This window comes from Prionailurus bengalensis, chromosome B2, assembly GCF_016509475.1.
Source record: "Prionailurus bengalensis isolate Pbe53 chromosome B2, Fcat_Pben_1.1_paternal_pri, whole genome shotgun sequence".
In the NCBI taxonomy this organism is placed as follows: Eukaryota; Metazoa; Chordata; class Mammalia; order Carnivora; family Felidae; genus Prionailurus; species Prionailurus bengalensis.
In genome coordinates this window covers 136769348-136788187 of record NC_057349.1, presented here as the reverse complement: position 1 = coordinate 136788187, position 18840 = coordinate 136769348, and the positions used below count along the sequence as shown (strand labels likewise).

The 18840-nt window shown below is 43.9% G+C and overlaps 1 protein-coding gene across 3 annotated transcripts in view; it reads right to left on the bottom strand.

Annotated features, from left to right (window-relative positions):
* ESR1 (estrogen receptor 1) overlaps positions 1-18840 on the bottom strand; it is a 376750-nt gene that overhangs the window by 269491 nt on the left and 88419 nt on the right. The window contains exons 1-2 of one of the 3 annotated variants that reach the window (XM_043592624.1): positions 4160-4624; positions 1595-2116 (exon numbers count right to left, since the gene is read on the bottom strand). In XM_043592624.1, coding sequence (XP_043448559.1) covers positions 1595-2046 — 452 coding nt within the window. In that variant the 5' untranslated portion in view covers positions 2047-2116; positions 4160-4624. Of the gene's footprint in view, positions 1-1594; positions 2746-4159; positions 4625-18840 lie in introns of those variants that run through there. The other 2 variants (XM_043592625.1, XM_043592626.1) reach the window with 2 other exon arrangements.

The following is an 18840-nucleotide window of genomic DNA, read 5'->3' as shown; positions in this document are numbered from 1 at the left end:
AATATTCCACCTTTTTAAAGTTTTGTTCATTCTTTGTCTTTTAAGTAATAATTCAGTCTGAACCTCTCTGGCTGTGGGATGCTCTAAAGTCCTTTGAGAAGGTTGAAGGATAGGGGGTGTGTTCAGATACCCCAAGAGGATGCCCTTCAGTATCATCTGGGGCCAAACTGTGCCTTCCTCCTGTTTCTTCTGCTATGAATATCTCTGGAAATAGAACACTGAATAGAAAACAGTCTACGGCTTGCCATGCACAAGGGTCCAGGTGAGGGCAGGAGGCCAGTCCAGACACCAGTCTGCAGTCTGTGCCTAACTTAGTACCCAGCCATGTGGGCACCCTGAGGCCTTCCAAACCCACTCCAGAGTCTAGCTGGCCTTGGGTGGCTAGGGCACAGGTGTTCATCAGAGTCACCCACCTAAGTCCTTCCCAGGTCCATCAGAAAGAGAACAGAGAAACTGTCAAAGGGGAATGGGAGAAGGGAGAAAAGTATAATCCTGGGGATGGGGGTGGGGGTGGGGGAGAATAAAGACACAAAACACTGGCCACTTAAGTCACAAATGTGTTACTGCATGTCCTGGAATGCTCACACCCCTTCTACAGACTGAAAGGCACAGAACCCACCTGAGCCCGCACACCACTGGGCCTGGGGGGGGGGGGGGGGGGGGGGGGAGCGCGGCATTCTCTGCCCGGTAGGCCGGAGATGTAACTTAGCTAGAAGAGTTATTTCAAAATGCTCTTTGATGCCACATGTTGTAAACTGACAAGACACCTATAAATCTTCGACTGTCAGAAGTCATACGCCAGCAATCTGCTCCAACACTGACCCAGCCGGATAACTCAGAAATCAGAAACTTGTTAAGACTCATTCAATTCTTCTATTGCTCATCTGAGGAGCGCAATTCAATCCAAAAGCCCTTGAACTTGGGATGGAGAGGAAGGGGGAGAAAGTAGGTGCTGGGAATTGCTTGCTAAAACAAACAAAAATCATCGTCACCATAATAGTAGCGTGCATATTTCTAATCCGAAATTCTAGATGAAAGGAAATTTTGCTAGCACATTAAAAAATAATTGCAAATAACAGTAGTAATAAATTAAACTCGGAGTTCCGCTAACCCCAAACACCTCTAGCCTTAAATACCAAAGCAGGACATTGATTGACTAGGGACTCCAAGAGCTTTGCTGGGGTTTTTGTTGTGGGTTTTTTGTTTTGTTTTGTTTTGTTTTTGCTTTGGGGTGTTTCCCCCCAACAAATAACTGCCGCTTTATACGATTTTCCAAAATGAGTTAGGAAGCCCACGGGTTTTCCGAGCTGCCTCTTACGCAGATGGTAGGGGGTGGAGAACAGCATTTTCTTTAAGCTGCCAAGCGAGAGAACTTGGCTCTCGAACCAAGATCTACAAACCACCGCCGCCCCCCGACCCGGGTCGGGCCGCGCGTCCCGCAGCCCCTGCGGCCGGGCTGCCCGGTTTCGGCCCCGCAGCCTGCGGCCTCCGGCGAGCTCCCGGCGGCGCGGCCCCCTCCCTCCCTCCCGACCGCCGGGCGCGCGGCGGGCCACCCCGACGTGGCGCGGCGCGGCGCGGCGCGCGGCGCGGGTACCTGTAGAACGCGGGAGGACCGGCCTCGCGCACGGCGTAGCCGCTCGGCTCGTTCTCCAGGTAATAGGGCACCTGCTGGCCGTGGGGGTGCAGGAAGGGCGAGAGCTGCGGCGGCGGGTGCAGCAGCACCAGCGGGCTCGGAGACACGCTGTTGAGCGGCGGGAAGCCCCCCAGGCCGTTGGCGCCGAACGCCGCCGCCTCGGACCCGGAGCCATAGGCGAGGCCCGACTGGCCGTAGACCGGCGCGGAGGCGGCGGGCGCGGCGTTGAAGTCGTACGCGGCGCCCTCGGGATAGTTGTACACGGCGGGCTTGCTGCCGTCCACGTACACCTCGCCCAGGGGCCGCTCCAGGGGGATCTTGAGCTGCGGGCGGTTCAGGGTCTCCAGCTCGTTCCCTTGGATTTGATGCAGCAGGGCCATTCCAGACGCTTTGGTGTGGAGGGTCATGGTCATGGTCAGTGGCCGTGGGCAAGGCGCACACGGTCTCCCCGCGCGGCAGAGGGCTCAGCAGCCGACCGGCCACCTGGAAGAAGAGCACAGCCCGCGGTTAGAGGCGGCGCAGCGCATGTCCCACCGCGAAGCGAGCTCTGGCCCTGCCCCGGGAGCCGGCCCGTCCCGCGGAGCCCGGCGGCCAGACGCGAGCAAGTGCAGCCCGGCGCGAGCGCGCTCAGCCAACTCCCGGGCTTCGAGTCTCCAACTTTAAGTACCGGTCTCCCGCGCTCGTATGCATCACAAAGGTGCTGGAAGCCGGCCAGGGGCTGTTGCCTTGCACTGACATTGGTTTAAACATCACTCTGGGCAGCAACTCGTTTTGGAGCGAGCCCAAAGAGCAGCTTCCCTGAACTTTACTTTACTTGTCGCTGCGGGTTGGAGGCTAAATTTCACTGCAGGAGGAGGACAGGGCGGGGGGGGGGGGGGGGGGGGGACACGCAGCGGGATCTCCTAAAGGTGGCCCAGGGAAGACGAGGTTTAAAACAAACTCGCGAGCCTAATCCAGGGGCCGGCTTTCTGTCCGGTGCTGCCTTATGTGCCCCAAGCCAGACTTCGTTCTATCTCTGTTTGTCTCTCTTTCTGTTTGATTCACTCTCCTAGTTGGCTGGAAATATGTAGTGTGTACATAGAATGACCCTGGGGAGGGCCACTCTGTAACTGAGATATGGCAGATAGAATGGGGTGTGCGGTTGCATGTGCAGCCAGCCACAGACAGCTATATTTAGCAGCTGCAGGCACTGAGAGGAGACATCTGGGGGGGGGGGGGGCGGGGAAGGGGGACAGAGATTCAAAGGTGTACCTACAGGAAGAGCTGCACTCTGCCATCAGAAGCACAGTGCCAGACCTCAGTTTCCTTATCTGCAGAATTGCCCCAGAGTGGTCTTCTAGCCACGACCTTCTGAGATGCTCCCAGCCTGGCTTGCATGTTTGTGTTGGACCACAGTACTGTACTTGCTCCCATTATGAATTCTCATGTGAACGATGATTCACAAAAACCTCTGGTTAGGCACACATGGGTGTTCGTGTCTTCCACAGGTTATGCAACCAAAACTTCAGAAAGTTGAATATGAAATGTGACCTTTTCATACGAAATGTAACCTCAATTCATTAACCAACTCTTTGGCCACTATGTTACACTGGTGGTCTAACCAACAAATTTTGACATGCAACACTACATTTCTGTTCTTTAGTCCTACAACTGGACCCTTTCCATTCACTTCGGCTAGGCTATGCAGAATCAAATATTCAGATGAAAAAGAAATAGAAAAAAAGTTTGTAACTGAATTAAAATCTAAGCACACACACACAAACAACATATATATCTGTATACACCACACAAAAGATATGGGTAATATATTGTGCACCCACAATCCTCGGTAATTTATACTTTGTGATAAACTTCTTTTGCCCCAGCCTAATAGACTCTGATACAACTACCTGATATGATCATCAATGCTTTGTTTTAGCTGCTATTCCAAACACCCAACAGAGTACCCAACAAAATGTTCGTGGCACAGATAAATGCCAAGGTTGCTGTTACTAAGAGTAGGTGGTTTTTGTTTTTTGTTTTTTTAAATACTAATAAGTACACATTTTACCTAGTTCTTACAAGAACAGACAGACGATTTTTGGACAATATGAAGATGTAGTTAGTTTAATATGAAGACGAAATTGAGCTTAGCATCAATAGCCATAGATTGTAGGCAAAGAAAGGGTTAAAAAACACATTAGGTGAATCACAGATATGTCTCTTTATGGCCAGCAACCATTACTTTCCAAAGCAATTTTTTTACAGATGATTTCGTTTCCATAAATCACACTTCCAGTTTTCAAATGTCTTTTTAAAACACATGCAAAAGCACTTCATAGGGCTCTTAAAAATCAGTACCCACCCAATCATACATAAATTACACAAAGAATCCTACAAGTCCTGGAAGGAAAAGGAGATACACACAGAAACCAACTGAAAGCAGCAAATCCTCATCTCCCTGCTAGGATACAGACACTGGCCAGAAAGGTAAGTTGCTTTCTCAAAATGCTAAAGCTACAAAGACAGAAATCAAAACAACCCTACCCTGCTGGATCAAGAGCGTCTTTCCAGAAATGTTCCATGGGCTTGTGGAAGTCAGGGGCCGAGACAGAGAATGAAGGGAGGAATGCGCTCGCGTGTGCGTGTAGCTCCGTGTGTGAGCGAGGCAGAGCGTGTGTGGATGTGTTTGTGTGTGCAATGGCAGGGATTCGGGAGGCAGCCAGTAGGCAGGGCACTTGGCAGCCCCTCCCGGCAGGCACGGCAGCCCGAGCTGCTGCACCCAGCTGGATGGATGGCAGGGGGGAGTGAGGAGAAGCTTGCTGTCTGCTCCCTGAGAGCAGAGTGGCACAGCCAGGGTCAGCGTTATTGGGGAGAAGCAAAACCCGGGCGCCTTTTGCTCCTCATCCTTGGAGCCCGGAGAGCGCCCCAAGCTTTCTGCTGCCACCCTAAGCAAGAGGGAAAACAGGCTTGCTGTAAATCATAGGCTTATGGCTAAAATAGAATGCCAGTCAAAAGTGTATGGATATCAAGTTTACAAAATGTGACACGGGCGGTTTTTCCTGAAGAATGTAATTTAACAATAAAAGCCTTCTGGAATACGCTCGGATCAAATGCTTTGCTGGCCCCAGCCCCCCCCTCCCCACCGCCCCCGCCCCAGCCTCCGAACAGACACACTATTGCCGTGTGCCTCCGATTGCACCAGGAATCCAGACTTTGGAATAAATGTTTTGGCATTCTAGGGATGTGTTTCCAGCTGAAATGTAATACTCCTCCACCTCGTTAACCAAACCCACAAACCTTTCCACGAATAGCTCAGTTGACTGCTTTCTGTAAACATACAAAAAAATAGATATATATTATTAAAAGCCTGGGTATGAAGATAAGACAAAGGTGGGTATCGCTACTTGAAACTGATTTTAGGCTTTCTGGGTTGCACGGGTATTGATTGTGGTGAGGGTCTGTCACTTCTCAGCGGTGTCCTGGATGGACCCGCCTGGTCCTCGACTTTTCTCTTGACCATGGTACTGACTCACAATAATAAGGTGCTCCCTTTTTGCCCTCACCCAAGGTCCCAGGACATGTGACACCTAGAGGAGCTTTTGTTGCCAGACGTTAGTCATGGCCTTGGGTATTAAATGACTCTAATCACAATGCCAGGAGTGGCCAGTCTCTGGCCCTGGGATCTCATGCAGTTACCAAGATATTATGAGTGGCTCTTGAGAGCAGTACAAAGAAGTAAAAAGTTGTATAAAAAAGAGTTAGAAAAATGTTAACGTTGTCACATCGCAAATATATATGTCATGCTTTAACAGACCCAAAGTGTTACAACAGTGGGGCAGAGATGCTCTCCCTCCTCCACAATCAGCTGTAAAGACAAATATTGAAAAGACAGTTACCCCTTTGTAGGTGACAGTGGTGAATCCTAACTCCTCCTTAGGTCAACAGTGGCCACCCATGCCGTAAGCCAGTCCAAAATAAAACAAGAACGTGCAAGGAAGGAAGAAGAAGGGAAGGAAGGAGGGGAGAAAAGAAAGAAAGAAGGAAGAAAAAAGAGAAGGAGAGAGGGAGGGGAATCTGCAAATAATCATAGGCTTTGATTATTCTGAGACCAGTAATCAGGGTTAGTCCTCTAAAAGCAGTTTTCTTGAATGCTTTCTCTCCAGCATTCTCTTTCCTCTTCCTGGTCCATCTCCCAGGCTTGGGGACAGGGCTGGGGGAGGTCCGGCACCTTGCCAATTTTCTTTCAGTGTTTCTGGCAAACAACCTCACAGTCCGGCTAGCTCCCAGCTCTCTCCTCTTCCCTCTCTCTCCACACTGTCACGCTGGACATGCTCACCCGCTGCCGTGACTTACAGGTACTTGTGGGTGAAGAAGGGCCACGTCTCTTTCTCCAACTCCACCACTGAGTGTACATCCAGACCCACTTTTCCAGCGTCTCCTGGGCATTGCTGGCTTGCTCAAAATGAGTCATCATCCTCTCTCCCACAAACATGACGTTCCTCTCCACTCTGGCCTATGAACAGCATCACTGTCCCTCCTGTCAGCGAACGACGGTCTCTCAGTTTCCTGTGACGGCTGTCCCTCCCTCTCTTGTCTTCCACGTTGCTGAGCATTCTAGACTTGCTGCCTCTCCCTGTCCCCCCACTTCCATCATTCTCCTTCAGCCGCATTACCCGACCTGTTGGGAGAGCCTCCTAGCGACCTGCCTGTCTCTTCCTTCCCTCTACTTAGATTCTGTCGCCTTTTACTTCCTCGGTCCTTACTGCTTCAGGACCCATTTTCTCATGACCCGGCTGTACCTCTAGCCAGATCGTAGCTTCCCCCGGAGTTCAGGACTTTCTCCTGCCTAGTGCATCTCCTCCGAAGTGTAGCCTGTGCTGCAACCCAACAAAACCCTTATGCTCCGACACTCACAGCTTTCCTGATGACATTCTCTCTGCCCACGACCCCCGTTTGCTGCCCTGTCAGGGGAAAGCACGCTCCTCTTTAAGGCCCAGCCCAAATGCCACCACACCCATAATGTCTTCCTTGATTCCTTTTTTAAAAGGAATTTCCTCTCCATTGAACGCCAGTGGTATTCTCATGCATTTATTACATTCTTCCTTGAACGAATTATTTATATGTATGTTTAATCCCCTTGTCCTGCTGAGAAGCTCCTTGAGAACAGTCTGCCGAGAGTTATTTGGGAATTCGCTGCGTGCCTAGCACTGTGCCTGGTCATATCGGGTCATCACATACTGGCTAATTGATTAATCCAGATACTTAAAAGAAAAAAGTAACAGCAAATTTATCCACCAGCCATCTCTAAAAGCTAGCTTTCCATGTAACATTCTACCATTTTCAAGTGTTTTTGCTAAAAGATTATCTTTGTATCCTCATACCGACCAAGGCCATAAAGTCAAAATTCAAATTCATACAGTCTTGAAGATTAAGCCTACAATTCTTAGCAGCATGACTCACAAGAGAGCTCTGAATTCTTAGTTCATAACCAGATAATACTATGACTGAACATAGCTTCTTCTCCAGCTCTATTCAAAGCATTTTACATTTACAAAAACATGATTCCTACAATAGAGACATGAAAGAAAATACATGCGGAAATATTTCCAAAACAGCTTATAGTACTAGAAATGGTGCCTTCAGGGGCACCTGGGTGGCTTGGTCGGTTAAGCATCCAACTTTGGCTCAGGTCCTGATCTCACAGTTCATGAGTTTGAGCCGCACGTCGGGCTCTGTGCTGACAGCTCAGAGCCCGGAGCCTGCTTCCGATACTGTGTCTCCCTCTCTCTCTGCCCCTACCCCACTCATGCTCTATTTCTCTTTCTCAAAAATAAATAAACATTTTTAAAAAATGGTTCCTTCACTCTGAGACATGAGGGTCTAGCTATGTCTAAACTGATTATTATTTTTGATTAAAAATGCTCTGTTTGGAAGCTTGTCTTTGTGCACTTATTTGACACCATCCATTTTCCTCTAAAGGAAAATGACGAATTTCCTTTTTAGTTTTGCTCATTTTATTTTTTTTTATTTCTTTAAACCATTTTATTGATGAATGATTGACATACAAAAAGCTATACGTATTTAATGTGCACAACTCGGTGAGTTTAAGATGTGACTGTTTTTTTTGGGTTTTTTGTTTTTTTGTTTTTAAATTTACATCCAAATTAGTTAGCATCTAGTGCAACAATGATTTCAGGAGTATATTCCTTAATGCCCCTGACCCATTTAGCCCATCCCCCCTCCCACCACCCCTCCAGCAACTCTCTGTTTGTTCTCCATATTTAAGAGTCTCTTATGCTTTGTCCCCTTCCCTGTTTTTATATTATTTTTGCTTCCCTTCCCTTATGTTCATCTGTTTTGTCTCTTAAAGTTCTCATATGAGTGAAGTCATATGATTTTTGTCTTTCTCTGACTGACTAATTTCACTTAGCATAACACCCTCCAGTTCCATCCACATAGTTGCAAATGGCAAGCTTTCATTCTTTCTGATTGCCGAGTAATACTCCCTTGTATCTATATACCACATCTTCTTTATCCATTCATCCATCGGTGCACAGTTGGGTAGTTTTGCTCATTTTAAAGAATTCAGCCTGTTTTAAGGGGTTTTAATTAGCTCGTAGACTTTTTTCAACTGACCTTTGATTTTTGTTTTATAAGGAAAAACTTATATGCAGGGAAATGCACATATCATCCATGTCCAGTTTAGACATGAGTTTAGAGAAATGGGTATGTCCTCAGTGAGGTCATGGAGTGTTTCTATCATGCCAGAAAGTCCCCTTCATGCCCCGCCCTAGTCAACTCCTAACCCCTGCAGGCAACCACTGTTCTCGTATCTATCACCATAGATTTATTTTGCCTCCTGGCCCAGAATGTGACCTCTTACAAACTGGAGCACATATACCCTATTTCCAGCCAATGACACAGCCAGCCTGGTCCTGGGCAATGCAGTTCTGCCAAGGCATCCAAGTTCAGAGCTAGGTTTCTCTCAGTCAGAAGTCTTTCCCTGGGGCTCAGCTCCTTCAAGGCCACAGAATTTTCCTAACACCCTGTGCATGGACCTTTTTAATTGTAACAAACTTTACATAAGCCTGCAAAGATTCAAGTTACTAAGAGGCCAAGTGGAATCCGTATTCTTTAACATGTTCTTAAACAGCCTTTTCTTCCCATGCCATTCCAAAACCAAATTTTGTATTTAAAAAAATGACTTATAAGCCCAGAATCAAATCCAAGATCCTTAATCTCACAAATTCTGGGACTTCAGATGCCATTTCCTGGCTTTCTACCCAGGAGCTGATAGAGAGTTTGGATATTTGGTTGTCAGGCAGAATAGCTACTCTTCATTATAAATCAGTGAATGATTCATATTTAATTCACCAGATTTAACAGAATTTAACAGAATTTAATAACTTTCACCTTACATTTTCCTGAAAAGATTTTTTAAACATTCTAGAATCTTTTTTAGATAATTTACTTATATCACATATGGCAGAAGACACATTAGAAAGTACTTTCACCGTAAGTGCCATGAATGATAAAAGAATTCCAATTATTCCAATGGTTATTACACTGTGTCCCTTTTCCTCCCTTTATCTGTTATGTATTTGAGGAATCTCATTGCCAGTTTGGGGTATTCTCTGTCAAGAGCAATATCCAGATTATAGCTAAAGTCACATTGATTTAAATAGTCCCATCTAATGTTGAGGAGGACCTTTGCACACATACACGCACACACACAGACACACACACAATGTACACATGCCTAGTAATCAACCAAGTTGCAGCCAAATGAAAAAAAAAAAAAGAGAGATTTGTGCATTCTGAGCCTTTTCAGGTCTTTTTTCCTATTTTGTCACCTCACTCATCGGGCAAAGTGGCTCCTTCCCACTCCCTCTAAGTACCCAAGACCCCCATGCTAGCCAGTCTTCCTCCCTTCTCCCAACTTCTTCATTTATAATCACACTGTCTCAAGGAAGTGATGTATTTACGAGTTTGCCAAGGAGTGACTCATTCATTCAGTTGACTCGGAAAAATATATTGATAATACAATGTTATGTCAATTATATATCAATTTTTTTAAATGTTGACTAATTACTATTTACCAGGACCATTTCTAAGCGTTGGACACTACCCTAGTTAGCTCAGGCTGCCGTTACAAAATACCATAGGCTAAGTGGCTTAAAAACAGACATTTATTTTCTTAAATTTCTGGGGGCTGGAAGTCTGAGATGAGAGTGACAGCAAGGTCAGATTCTAGTGAGGGCTCACTGCCTGGCTTTCAGAAGGCTGCCTTTTCCCTGTGTCCTCACATAGCGGAGAAAGTGCTCTCTTCTTCTTATAAGGCCACAGTCCTATTAGATTAGGACTCTATAACTTCATTTAACCTTAATCACTCCCTAAAGATTCTATTTCCAGACACAGTTAACCTTGGAGGTCAGGGCTTCAAGATATGAATTTTGGAGAGACAATTCTGTCCCTAGCAGTCACCCAAATATAAGCAAAAGGAATATCTCTGCCCTCACAACACTTACCTCTAGGGGGTTAGTGTTTACTCCTATTTAATGACCTCTCTTACTCTGCCACTTTCAAGAACATCTCTGCCTCTGTCTGCCCTCAGGGATTGATATTCCTCCAGGTTCATCCCCTAGGCCCCCCTGCCTTCTCTGTACTTCTTCCATTGGATGATCTCAATCATTCCTAGGGTTTTAGGTTTCACCTTTACATTAAAGACTTAAAAATGGAACTCTCCATTCAAGATCTTTTGCCGGCTAGGAGAGCCAGCTAGTAGAGAGCCTACTAGACCTCATTTTTACTTGCATGTTCATTTATTCAATAAATATTTATTGAGCACCTACTATGGACTGGCCATTTGAAGCTCCACTTGTCCAAAATTAACTTTTCTTTTTCCCCAGACCAACTCTACCTTCTGTCTCTTAGCTCAGCAAATGGCACTGCTGTTCACGTAACTGTGTAAACAAAAAAATCCAGCCTCAATCTTGCCCCTCTTTCTCACTCTCTAGGTTGGACCTATCACAAATCTTTCTTATTTCCACCTCCCTGACTGCTCTAAGTCTACTCTCTTTTCTGACCATCTTATGATGTTCAGGCCACTCTCTTCTCTCCAAGCCTGCCTCCAGGCTTTTCCTTTCACTGCCCATTCTTCACACTGCAGGAAGAGTAATCTTTCTCCACAGTAAGAGAACTCGAATTGTTATCCTCATTTCTCTAGGGTCCCCACCCACTCTCCTACAGATATTGTGCTCCTGCCATATTGAATTCCTTTCAAGTTTCTCTAACCCTCTGGCTCCTGTGTAAGTCCAAAAAGTCACATATGTGATTTACTCTCCCTGGAATCTTCTTCCCACCTTTTCATCAGACTTACTCCTAATCATCCTCCAAGTCTCCCTTGAGACATCCCAGCCACCAAGAGGATGGCTTCCTTGATTTCCTAATGGGTGCTTCTCTTATACATGTCCATACCTCCCTAAACATCCCCAGTTATAGCCTTTATGCTGTTGGGATTTCCTGTATATTTTGTGGTATCCTCCCACTGACCTATAAATTAAAAAAAGGCATACAGAGGCTATCTTTTTCCAAGTCATAAGTCCATCGCCTAGTACAATGCCTGATGTGTAGTTGTCCCCTAATAAATATTGTTTAAAAAAATGAATGCTTAAACCCCTCCCAGATATCACATTTGCATTGTTAACTGACTTTTCAATAACTAACACAAAAGGAATGAACATAATGGCTAGGGTTTAGAACGAGAGTTAGGAGAAATTTTGGAAACAGATTCATATTTTCTAAACAAATTAGCTTTTTTTTTTTTTTTTTGAGAGAGAGAGGGACAGAGAACAAACAAGGAGGGGGCAGAGACAAAGAGGGAGACACAAAATCTGAAGCAGGCTCCAGGCTCTGAGCTGTCAGCCCAGAGCCCAACTCAGGGCTGAAACCCATGAACCATGAGATCATGACCTGAGCTGAAGTCAGATACTTAACGAAATGAGCCCCCCAGGCGCCCCAACAAATAAGATTTCTTAACACATAACAGGCTATTAGAATCGATGGTCTCTTTATGGATTATTGAGCCCAATCTCTTCATTGTATTTATAAGAAAACCAAGACCCAGAAAGACATAGGAGACTTGCAGAAGGTCATATGGCTAGGGGACATGGATTGGAAACTGGACCTTCAAATTGAGGGTTTCTACCCCACCTCAGCATAACCAAGTGGATAATGCATTCTTTCTTCTCTTCATGTGGGCCATGAATCACATAAATCAAATTAAGACATAAACTTGGTGGTTTGATGAGCTATTCTTAGAGTCTTAGAAATCCCCAATTCTTTGGAAAACACAAGACTGCTTCCATGTTCTCAAATCACTGGTAAAGAAATGGGGAGAAGGATTTGAGAACATAAGTTAAAAACATTGAAACAACTTGTGGTCAAATAAATAACTTGCCTTATAAAACATGAAGAAATGAGTTATGCTACTCGAATCCATTACTCCACAGAAGAGAGTCCATTTAGGTCTGACTCTTATGACCATAGAATTTGAATCAAACTTTCTAGCTAAAAACAGGCAAACAAATAAAAAACCAAACAAACAAAAAATCCTTTAAATCCTTTTTCTACCAGTTAAATTGTACAAACTTGCAAACAATTATTCCTGTAACCAAAAAAAAAAAAAATTGCTTTACTTTATCTGATATATTTCAACTATCAAGAGGAACCAATTTGAATGACTTAAAGGAAAGACCCTTCCCATTACTCATCAAGAAAACCACTTAATGATCAAAACATACTAGCCTTCCTAAACCCGTAGTCTCTTCAAAGAACTGGAAAGATTATTAGAACTAACATTATAAACACTCAAAGATTTAGAAGAATTTAGTGGCAAACTTTTGGCCAGTTCTCAAGTAAAGACATCACTCAGTGACATTTGCCAACAGCTTTTTGCACTACAAATACAAAGAAATAGTAATTCCACAAACTTTTCTGCCAAATGCTATTAAGTGGCTAACTGTACAAATTGTAATTTCTCCCCTTTTCTCTACCCTGCCCTTCCCCTTAATTTTCAGTCCTTAATACATGTTTACTTCTTCCTTACCTGCTGGTAAGCTTCTCTCTTCTTTGAAACCTTTGCCAGCCAGCCCTAATCAATGTAGGTCACCCCACTGAGATCCAGAATTCTAACGTAAAAAATGTCTGCCCAGCCAATGTGTTCTTTCTTAGTGTGTCCTCAACTCCCTCGCCTTCCTTTTCAATGGCCCCAGTCATTGATACTCCTTCCTCAACACAACAGTCCCAGACCCAGGTATAAGTATTGGTGAGGTGTCCCAAGTTCAAGCTGAACACCTCCCTCACCCTCCCAACTCCCTATCCTATCAAAACTCCAGGTTGCTCAAGGTCTTAATTTCAGTTTATAGAAACGCATCTGAGTGTACTAATTTCCATCCTTACCGGACATACAGGTGTTTGAATTTTAAAAAAGGAAACCTTATTAAACCAAGGAAATCTCTCCTTGTGGAAGTGCAGGAGCATGAAACTCCTGCTCCTGCATGAAAGTGCAGAGCAGAGTGTAGGGTCTGGGAGGAGGTATTCAGAAATGGCGTACTGTGCTTGTCTTTCTCCAGAGGTTTGAAAATTCGAAATGGAAATGAGTTATCCCAAACCACTCCTTGGTTAACCCTTGAGGTGCCATGATAAAGACACGCCCTTCCTCCTCACAGGGATAGTCTTTGTTCTTGCATAAGCAATTAATCATCTAATATGAACAATCATAGTCAGTTCCTAGGGGCCAAGTTAGGGCTTTCATAGGACATGCTCCATGGCAACAGTCCAATCAGAGAGAATGACCATTTTCCCAAACGAAAACCAAAGGTGAAACATTCCAAATACCTAATATTTATTTTTTTGCTCCTTTGTGATGCTGGAGAGAGAGGAACATTAGAGCAATAAAGTCATGTTCTAGATGCTTGTGTCAAACGTCTCAAGTTTAAGTCTGACAATCCCCTTCCCATGGGCTTTTCTTCACGAAAAATGTGGTCTCAGACTCTTGGTGACACGACAATTTAGCTTTTTCACAGAGGGCATCAGAGCAATTAAACTAGAGTTTTGCGGGGCGCCTGGGTGGCGCCGTCGGTTAAGCGTCCGACTTCAGCCAGGTCACGATCTTGCGGTCCGTGAGTTCGAGCCCCGCGTTGGGCTCTGGGCTGATGGCTCAGAGCCTGGAGCCTGTTTCTGATTCTGTGTCTCCCTCTCTCTCTGCCCCTCCCCCGTTCATGCTCTGTCTCTCTCTGTCCCAAAAATAAATAAACGTTGAAAAAAAAAATTTAAACTAGAGTTTTGCTCATGAACCTAGACATACTGATTCTTGAAAATAAATGCTGCATTCATTCAAATGAATGCTTCGCAATTGACCCTAAACCACCCCTTACTATATCCTTAACATCCTTTTATACCTCTGCCCGCCAGGCAGAGTTATTGTTTTGGGTAATCTAGCATTTGCTGAGTGGCCAGGAGCACTCACAACCTCATACTCTTCACATGGTGTAAAGGAATCTCCATAGAAGGTCTGAGCCAGAACCTCCTGAGTCCCAGCCTGTACCACCTTGGGGCCTCATTCCCAGTGGCCGTGATGGGGTTTCATCACCTATCACCCCAATCTTTATGTGGGGAGGAAAGACGTTGGCAAAGGAAACCAGATTGTCTCCACCTCTCTGTAAGCTGGTTTGGTGGTGAGGATTATTTCTGTTCACTCTGAGCTAGTGCAATATGAGCATGATCACCAATTTGGGGACTCTTCTTCAAATCGTCCCCAAAACATCCTTTCTCCTTTCTCTAGAGTTCATTTCTTTACTGATATCTCTAAACCTTGTCAGAGACCAAAGGTAAATCTGGATGGCTGTTAACTGAGTATCACATGCTTTATAGATATTACTTCACTTTAAGATTTTAAGTATATAGGGGCACCTGGGTGGCTCAGTCTGTTGAGCATCTGACTTCGGCTCAGGTCATGATCTCATGGTCCGTGAGTTCAAGCCCGGCATCGGGCTCTGTGCTGACAGCTCAGAGCCTGGAGCCTGCTTGGGATTCTGTGTTTTCCTCTCTCTCTGCCCCTCCCCTTCTCATGGTCTGTCTCTCTCTCTCAAAATAAATAAACGCTAAAAAAAATTTTTTTAATAAAATAAAATTTTAAGTATATAATGCAGTTTCTGTTTTAAACTGCCAAAGCTATTTTTGAAGACATCTTGAGATTTCCTCACTTGTGCCTGCCACTCACCAATTTCCCCCTTGGAGGCAAAGGATGTGAACAGTTTTTAAAAGTTTCCTTCCAGGGGTGTCTGGGTGGCTCAGTCAATTAAGCATCCACCTACCGATTTTGGCTCAGGTCATGATCTCACGGCTGGTAAGATCGAGCCCTGCATCAGGCTCCGTGTGGACAGCATGGAGCCTGATGGAGTTTCTCTCTCCCTTTCTCTCTGTCCCTTCCCTGCTTACACACATGCTCTCCCTCAAAATACATAAACTTTTTAAAAAATAAATAAATAAAAAATAAAAGTTTCCTTCCTGAGATGGTTCATGCAAACAGAAAACACACCTTTACACACACACACACACACACACACACTCTCCCCCACGGTCTTTTTTAAAATCCAAACAGTAGCATATAGCCTGTTTTCTGTCATGTGTTTTGTTTTCTTTAATAATATATCTTGGATGGCTTTCTATTCTGTTACAGATACATCTTCCTCTTTTTTTATGAATGCATAGTATTCCACTGCATGGAAGAAACATAATTTATTTTAACAGTTCTCCATCAATAGCCAGTAGGTTTGTGCCCAGTCTTTTGCCATTATCAACAATGCTACAATCAGCCAATCCTCATGGATGTAAATACGTGCAATATCCATCTTAGCAGATGTTGCCAAAACACCCTCTACAGTGGCGGTATAATTTGTACCCCCACACCCTCACCAATATGGTGGATCTTTGAACTTTTTGATCTTTCTCAAACTAGTGTCTCCATGTAGTTTTTTTTTAACGTTTATTTATTTTTGAGACAGAGAGAGACAGAGCATGAATGGGGGAAGGTCAGAGAGAGAGGGAGACACAGAATCTGAAACAGGCTCCAGGCTCTGAGCTGTCAGCACAGAGCCTGCCGTGGGGCTCAAACTCACGGACCATGAGATCATGACCTGAGCCAAAGTCGGACGCCCAACCGACTGAGCCACCCAGGCGCCCCATCTCCATGTAGTTTTAACTTGCACTTTCTTACAATCAGTGAGACTGGGCATCTTTTCACATGTTTTAGTAGGAATACTAGCCCTACCACGTAGGGGTTGGGTGAATTTGAACAAATTAAAGTCTTTGCGATCTATAAAGTTGGGACGATGCTTACCTCAAAAGGTTGTTGCACAGATTAAATGCAATGATATAGGAAATGCATGTTCTACTTGTTAATTTTCACCATTATTTTTCCAGTAGTTAATAATTACTGGGGCCCCAGAAGCACAAGCTAATAATGCATTAAAGGTCACAGGAAGTGTGATAAAGGGGAGAGTTGTGTGGCCCAAAGGTTTTCGATGAAATAAAGAGCCGTTGTTGAAGGTTTGCTTACGACCATTCCAAAATGACAGTTGGTTTAACACAACATCATTGAAATTCAGTACAAATCAGGACTGTTTCCGTGAGGATAAAAAATAACCATGCATAGTGGCACCTTAGGTGTGGAGTAGAACATTAACACCAGAAGCAAGCTATGTAAACTTGAAAACAGAAACTCACTTATGAATCCAATGTGTTTTGGGAATGAATTGTTGAAATGCCAGCTTTGACTATTTTACGTTTTCAGACCCATTGCAAACCACCTTCTGTCACTCCCACTGAGGCATTGTACAGCACAAGTAAACATCCATCAGCGGATTTTAAACCTCTGTAAATAAATGGTAGATTGTTGACAAAATTGTGGCTGTCGTCTCAGGAAAAAGACTGCAGCTTCCATAAAAATAAAAAGAACTATTCTGAGGCAGACTATCGATATCAGGTGTTAGATGCTTTGATATACAATTAAAATGCTTGAAACTCGGGGTACCTCGGTGGCTCATCGGTTAAGCGTCTGACTTCGGCTCAGGTCATGATCTCACAGCTCATGAGTTTGGGCCCTGTGCTGACAGCTCAGAGCCTGGAGCCTGCTTCAGATTCTGTGTTTCCCTCCCTCTCTGTCCCTACCCTGCTCATGCTTGCGCGCGCGCGCGCTCTCTCTCTCTCAAAAATAAATAAATATTTAAAGAAAATGTTAATAAAGAGTAAATAAATAAAATGCTTGGAACTCAAATGGCAAATGTGTCTACAATCTAATTTAGAAACCCTCTATGTACAAAATTATCGGTAAAGTTGAAACCACGAATCACCCAAATTTCCTTAATCATATCTTTTAGTCTTTCCATTTATATTGTATTAATAAATACAACCATTGGATTTGGAGACTGTGGGTTCCAAGAAGAGATAGGAAAACAATGATTGTGACCTTCAATGTATTTTTCATGGAAAGAAGAGGTTACATATTTATATAAAAATATTTACATATTTTCATTTTTTGCAAAAGAAGCCAAGTAATTGTTTTTATATTGGAAGGAAACTCTATTGTTACATATTTATAAGTTTTCTGATCCATAGCATAGACATCAAAGAAGTTTAATACTCAGCCTCTTTTCCATGGTTAAATATACTCTATTCCAAATTTTTAGAAATCCATTAAAAGGAAAGTAAATAGGCTATCATTAAAGATAGCATCATTTTCCCCTAAGATTTTTTAAAATGTGTTTTTACATTACAAGTACATAGATCTAAAATGAAGAATTTAACCAAGTTAGATTTAATCTTCCATGGGGAGTAGGTAGGCAACCTACTGTGACAGGATTTGTCACTTTGAACCACACATATCGTTGTAGTGTTGTGTTTCTTACAAGATTTTGAGATCCTGTTGGGTCTCTAGCACACTGCCTGGCACTTGTTTGTACCCAGTAAATATAGGGAAAGAGAATGAATGAATGAATGAATGAATGACATTACTCACATTTCTTTTTTAGCTTCATGTAGATAAAAGGTTTCTTTGACATTTTGCCTGTTGTTTTGAATCATATAGCATTTACCAGGGGTTTATTACTATCTGAAATATTGAGCAATATCCATTCCTCAAGAAGTATAGGCTGAGAATACATGTTCTGATCAGCAGATGTCCTGAAAGCCACACGTCTCCAAGTGTCTCAGCCACACCAAGATAAGCTGTCTGTGGTACGTACACTAAGTCTCCCCTGAAATTCTTAAGTCCCAGCTCAATCCACAGCGTGGGCTTCTCCTTCTAATGACCTCCCAGGAACAACATCGCCCAGTGGCCACAGGCTCACTACATGGCTGACAAAATCAAGAGGAATGAATAGAATGGATCTGAGGGCCCCTAACACCACACACTTAGCAACAGGCTAGCTAGCTCAGAGGTGCTCTATTCACAACCAGATGCGATGGTTCTACCCAACACCATGAACTCTTCATTATCAGTTAAGAGCACTTGCTGCTTATATAGGTATTTTGGGGAAATCTCATGATACCCAGCTTTATACAGTCTTTTATTTAGGCCCAGAAATTTCAATCATAAGGCTAATTTTCTAAATAATATTATAAACTCCTTGGAGGTGAAGACTAAGTTCAGGAATCGGTTCAGGATGACGTGATGGAGACTCCTGGTGGTAGAAAGATTGGCCTCCTTATTTTAGTCTTTTTATTAACTGAATTAAGTGATTTGATGGTCAACAGGTTAAAAAAGCTGAACCATGTTGTTTCAGTCAAATATATATATATTTTTATATTTATATACAAACAGAATGTATATCTATATACACACAGAATGTTAAAATGGAACCATTTTGTCACAGTGTTGGGCTAAGGTCCCTAAACATTATATGCCACAATTCAAAGTGAAACCTAAGGCTGCCATGCAGTGTTGGGGGGAGAAAAAGAAAAAGGCAGCAAGGGAGATTTCACTCTTTCCTCTCACGCATCAAGGATATAAAAGGATCAGGAGTTGGGAAATTAGAGGATTTTCAGAGAAAGTAATTTGCTGTGTGTCCCCCTCCTCCTCAGACGGAAGACGTAGGACATGCCCACATTCATTCCAAGCCCTGAAAAGGGGCTGCAACACAACACAGACTCGAAAAATGTCTTCC